This window comes from Phycodurus eques, chromosome 1 (assembly GCF_024500275.1).
Source record: "Phycodurus eques isolate BA_2022a chromosome 1, UOR_Pequ_1.1, whole genome shotgun sequence".
NCBI lineage: Eukaryota > Metazoa > Chordata > Actinopteri > Syngnathiformes > Syngnathidae > Phycodurus > Phycodurus eques.
The window spans coordinates 40,208,361-40,214,360 of NC_084525.1; the positions used below are offsets into that span (position 1 = coordinate 40,208,361).

General features: G+C 42.6%; 1 protein-coding gene across 9 annotated transcripts in view; it reads right to left on the reverse strand.

The window, feature by feature from the left end:
• The window catches only part of LOC133410396 (peripheral plasma membrane protein CASK), an 80,018-nt gene extending 78,098 nt beyond the window's left edge, over nt 1–1,920 (reverse strand). For all 9 annotated transcript variants that reach the window (XM_061691595.1, XM_061691604.1, XM_061691551.1 and 6 more), the window contains exon 1: nt 1,185–1,920. In XM_061691595.1, the coding sequence (XP_061547579.1) occupies nt 1,185–1,243 (59 nt within the window). In that variant the 5' untranslated portion in view covers nt 1,244–1,920. The remainder of the gene's footprint in view (nt 1–1,184) is intronic.
• Nucleotides 1,921–6,000: the final 4,080 nt, after the last annotated feature.

Here is a 6,000-nt window from a genome sequence, read left to right on the forward strand (position 1 = left end):
CATCCCGTTTTTTACGATCAGACCGGTGCTCAGGAGAGGAAAGGATGTTTGTTTGAGGCTTGCTTGAGGTATGTTCCCATACTTTTAATACGATACGGCTCGCAAGCAGGCAACAAAACGTTATCTAGCCTATCAAGCTACTGCTAGCACGAACGGTTGGACGTAAACATGCCGCCATTCTGTCGAATCATGCTCTAAAGTTTCGGTGTGGGTGAAGTCATTTAATTAAAAATAAAGTAATTTAATTACAGTAAGTTAGCACCAATTATTTCTGTCATGTTGTAATGTTGGTTTAACCTGACTGATTAGAATACACGATCTGACTAGAGCAGTCATTTCCAACCTTATGGAGCCAAGGAACATATTTTATAACTGAAAAATCTCATGGCACACCAACAAAACAAAAAGTCACAAAAAGTGGATACATTAATTACTGTATTTGCTTCCTGCCATCTAATAGAAGACCATTCATTTGTTCTGTCTGTCCATATGCCTCACTGGCATAAATAGAGGACCAAAGATACATTCTTTATTGTAAATAGATTTTTTTGAGCAATTAGGTGCACAAGTATATACAGTAAATGAACAGGTCATTTAAATAGACGCATTCCTCCATCTTGGGATCGGATCGGTGATCGGTTATTTAAACTCGCTGATTGGTCCCAAAAATCCTGATCGTGTAAAGCATAGTTGTAATGATCTGAAGACCTCCTAAAGTGAGTGGCACTTCCAAGGGGCGGGAAGGTCCTGTCCACAACTAAAGTCTAAGCCAACTTTCACCACGACGGAACAAAGTAAAAATTCCAGGTGGTTTGGGGTTGGTGCGCCCATATGTCGCTTTAGATTAAAAGAAACACACTTTGCAGTTGCTTTCTAATGTCTCCTCTGACAACTGACCTCCGCTGAGTGGGCAGACATGACAGTTGCAAACTAAGCATTGTAATTCTGTCATTGGGCCCTAAATTTGCAGTCACATGATCCATTTTGCATGCCCACACACACGAAGGGGATGTAGTGATGATGCCACTATCGTACTAGGAATAACATGAAAAGATGCCAGACCCAAACAAGAAGCAAGAAAGCGTGTCGACATCAAATATGAAATACAATGTTGCGGCAGAAGGAATATAATGCAAAACAGTTATAAACAACAAAAGATGAACATGTGCCCTGTCTTTACTCACTTGCCAATCACTTCACACAACTCGTAGACATCCTCGAAAAGCACATCGTCGTCCGCCATGGTGCAAAAGCGGGAGCAATGGTTTCGGATGTGCACACTAAATTAATGTATGAGTTATTATTGCAGGTCGTTGACACTGGAAACGTATGTCCCAAATGCGATGAAGATAAAAGCGTCGGCCAGTCAAGACTCCAAGTTCGCCCGCCCCACCTTCTCTGGTACAGATATCCCGGTGAGCGGGCTAGCCAGCTAGCGGGCTAGCTCAACAGGAACCAGAGACCAGACCGCACGGGTTGGAGATTTTCCTCCTAAGCAATGAAACAATTGCATGACTCGGGTCAGCGTTATTTTATCGAAATACGGTGCAAAGTATTTGACTCCATCGGCAAAATCCACAAAGTCTTCCAGATCGGACCAAAGTGCTGAGCTTCACCGCAAGCTAACGGAGCTATGGAAAATGCTTGGATTTCTGGGTTAATGGGCTAGCTGACGACGGAACAGCCGGTTGGCTCCTGTCTTGATTGCACTGTGTACGCCCTGTATCTCAGACGGTTTACCCTACTCTAACATATCATATGGATAGGTAATCCGCTCCCCGAACCCAAACAGAGGATCTCCACTTTGGAGTCTTGCTTCTTATGAAGGCCGAAATTGCATCCAACACATCAAACGCTACGTCCACCGTTATAGTCAGATGCTGCCAGTCGCTCCGAGTTCCACAAATCTGTCTCCCAAGAACCCGGTGAGCCAAAATGGCGCCCCGCGAAGCCGACCCATAATGCTTCACTGATGATAGAGCCAAGATGGCGTTCGCAGGGCGTCTGTTTTCCTGGCAACGGTTCCCGCTTGCCAGCGTTTTTCTGCGCATGTGCGAGCATTCCTGCAGCTCCATGTCTTACGTCACCTTTCCCCACATCGCTCCTTCAATTTATTAAAATACAGTGTTTGGCATGATGGCAGTCAGTGATCATGTTTTTGACGACATTATTTTAGTCACGTGGTGGATGATTGTATTATCGTAACAGTGATTCCCTATTTCCCATGGGTCCGAAGGGAGGTTCCCCAGAAGAAGCTTGTTTTGTCGTGTCTTGCGCCGTATTCGTGCTCCCCTCTGCAGTTTTACTAGCTTATCATTAGCCCCTTTCCTCGCGTCCACTGTTGGTATATCCCCATCAATTGGCACTCTGATTGGCTGTTGATGTGGTCATCAATGCAGCATTGTACAATGTACATGTTGCTTGAGATCTGAGTCAAATTTGCGCAAATAGAATTGAAATTATGGACAGCACATATTGTATCGTACGATATTGTTATTGCTAAATTGGAATCAAGACTATTGTAGCGAAATTGGAGAAGCCAAAGGGCGGTTACCATGGTAATGAGGGCGGGACGTGATTTTGGTCGTTCATAGGTCATTCCTGATTAGTGCCTTTTCCGTCCCAATGAAAAGACTTGCAATAGTTCAGGATAAATAAATGTTTATTATGAAAACATTTTATTGTTGATTGTTGCCTTTCTTCTATCATGAAAACAATATCATGCATGTAAAATGTTTTGGTTTTTTTTTTCAGTGGCGATTAACATGTTTTCCCTCGATGTCCCTTTAAAATGATGTCCAAGGCAAATTTCAAAGAGACATATTTGAAATATAAGTGTCATTAAATAGAGATACAACTGCATTATTGTTTAGATTTATGTCTTTATTGGCTGACCCCAATATCCCATTCCATCCTATTAGTCTGTGGTAGTTTTTCCCTCAAGAAAAAAAAAACAGTTCCCATGTATCCACATTGCGGATATGACATAACATTAAGTAACATTTGCACAACCGACATTGTCCCAGATGATCGCACTACTTGTCACTTTAAACTTTAAACCGCATACACTCCTTGAAGTCTCAGCGCCCTTTGCACAATGGTCATTGCACCGGACTATTGCAATATTAGTCGTTCGAACTGCTCTAAGTGCTAGAGGACTCTGCATCTTTTTGCACAATTGTTTTTTGTCAATGTCTTTATGTCCCCAAAGTGTTCTGTAAATTGACTGTTTGTTGTACTAGAGCGGCTCCAACTACCGGAGACAAATTCCTTGTGTGTTTTGGACATACTTGGCAAATAAAGATGATTCTGATTCTGATGACATTGAGGGAACTTAAAGATGCAAAGTATAAACTTTCTGTGCCGTTTTTTGTAAGTTTTATGATCTTTACCCTACTCTTAAGCTTCTGAGCTATTGAGTTAAATTATGATAAAAGTAAAAAAAATAATTTTTAAATCATAAACTTGTTTGATAAATATACTAAGTTAAAGATTTTTGTGAACAGATACCTAGCTGAAACTCGATTTGATTCACAGCGCAATGGCTAATTTGAATGGGAAAAAAATCCCATCCTGTTAAATTTAACAGGGGGGAAATTACATCCATCCATCCATTTTCTACACCGCTTTTCCTCACCAGGGTCATGGGTATGCTGGAGCCTATCCCAGCTCACTGCGGACAGGAGGCGGGGTACACTCTGAACTGGTTGCAAGCCAATCGCAGGGTAAAAAAAAACCCCAAAAAAACATTTGCACTCACATTCATACCTACGGACACCTTAAAGTCTTCAATTAACCTACCGTGCATGTTTTTGGGATGTGGGAGGAAACCAGAGCACCCGGAGAAAACCCACGCAGGCATGGAAAGAACATGCAAACTCAGGTGAGGCCGGATTTGAACCCAGGTCCTCGGAATTGTGCTAACCAGTCGCGCACTGTGCCACCCATAGGTGGGGAAATTATATTACTTAATTAAACCTGACAGGGTGGAAATTATATTAATCAATTGCATTAATGTTAGGAAATTTACACTGTTAGGGTCCTTTCCACCCCTGTTGCACTCCTTTCCATCCTGTTAAGGTGCAGTGTGTAGTGTTGAAACTGCTAGCAAGATTTGAATGAAGCCTCACTACACCGATCTCCCGTTCCATTCTTCTCTCACTTGTGAACAAGGCCCCAAGATACTTGAACTCCTCCACTTGGGGCAGGATCTCGGCCCTGACCTGGAGAGGGCACGCCACCCTTTTCTGACTGAGGACCATTGTCTCAGATTTGGAGGTGCAGATTTTCATTCCAACTGCTTCACACTCGGCTGCGAATCACTCCAGTTGGAGACCACAGCTTGATGAAGCCAAAAGAACCACATCATCTGCAAAAAGCAGAGATCCAATACTGAGGCCACCAAACTGGACCCTATCTGTGCCTTGGCTGCGCCTAGAAATTCTTTCCATAAAAGTTGTGAACAGAATCGGTGACAAAGGGCAGCCTTGGCACAGTCCAACCCTCACCGAAAACGAATGCGACTTACTGCTGGCAATGCGGACCAAACTCTGACACTAGTCGTACAGGGACTGGACAGCCCGTATAAGGGGGTTCAGTACCCTATACTCCCGAAGTACCCACCCACCACAGGATTGCCCGAGGGACACGGTCAAACACCTTCTCCAAGTCCACGGAACAAATGTAAACTGTTTGAGCGAACTCCCATGCACCCTCAACAATCCTGCTGAGGGTGTAGAGTTGGTCCATTGTTCCATGGCCAGTACAAAAACTACACTGCTCCTCCTGAATCTGATATTCGACTTCCCGACGAACCGTTCCTCCCAATCTCCCAGGTCTCACTGTCATTGCTGTAGCATATATTGGGTTTGGACAAAATCTTAAGTCATTTGGGAAAAGGAGATTCTGGAGTTAGACGCCTGCGTCTACCGTAATTTTTCATGTATAATGGGCACCCATGTATAATACGCACCCCCAAAGTTAACCTCAAAATTCTGGAAAACCCTTGTACTTATGTATATTGCATTTTGCAATGCATGATTTTGCATCTACCCATATGATCAAAACATGAAGTATTATCTGCATTTTTTTAGTTTTTTTCAAATAATTATTCTGAAGTTCAGCGTTTTATTTGAAAAATGAAACATCAATCAATGCAAACTAAAACCAGCAGCCATTCCAACAGCTTCTTCCCTCTTACCATTAACTTCTTAAACAGTTAACTTGCAATTCCATTGTACAACCCCAATTCCAATGAAGTTGGGACGTTGTGTTAAACATAAATAAAAACAGAATACAATGATTTGCAAATCACGTTCAACCTATATTTAATTGAATACACTACAAAGTTATTTCATGTTCAAACTGATAAACTTTATTGTTTTTAGCAAATAATCATTGACTTAGAAGTTTATGGCTGCAACACGTTCCAAAAAAGCTGGGACAGGGTCATGTTTACCACTGTGTTACATCACCTTTTCGTTTAACAACATTCAACAAACGTTTGGGAACTGAGGACACTAATTGTTGAAGCTTTGTAGGTGGAATTCTTTCCCATTCTTGCTTGCTGTACAGCTTCAGCTGTTCAACAGTCCGGCGTCTCTCTTGCCGTATTTTACGCTTCATAATGCGCCACACATTTTCAATGGGAGACAGGTCTGGACTGCAGGCAGGCCAGTCTAGTACCCGCACTCTTTTACTACAAAGCCACGCTGTGCATAATCTGGTTTGACATTGTCTTGCTGAAATAAGCAGGGGCGTCCATGAAAAAGACGTTGCTTGGATGGCAGCATATGTTTCTCCAAAACCTGTATGTACCTTTCAGCATTAATGGTGCCTTCACAGATGTGTAAGTTACCCATGCCATTGGCACTAACACAGCCCCATACCATCACAGACTCTGGCTTTTGAACTTTGCGTCTATAACAGTCCAGATGGTTCTTTTCCTCTTTGGCTCAGAGGACACGAAGTCCACAATTTCCAAAAATAATTTGAAATGTG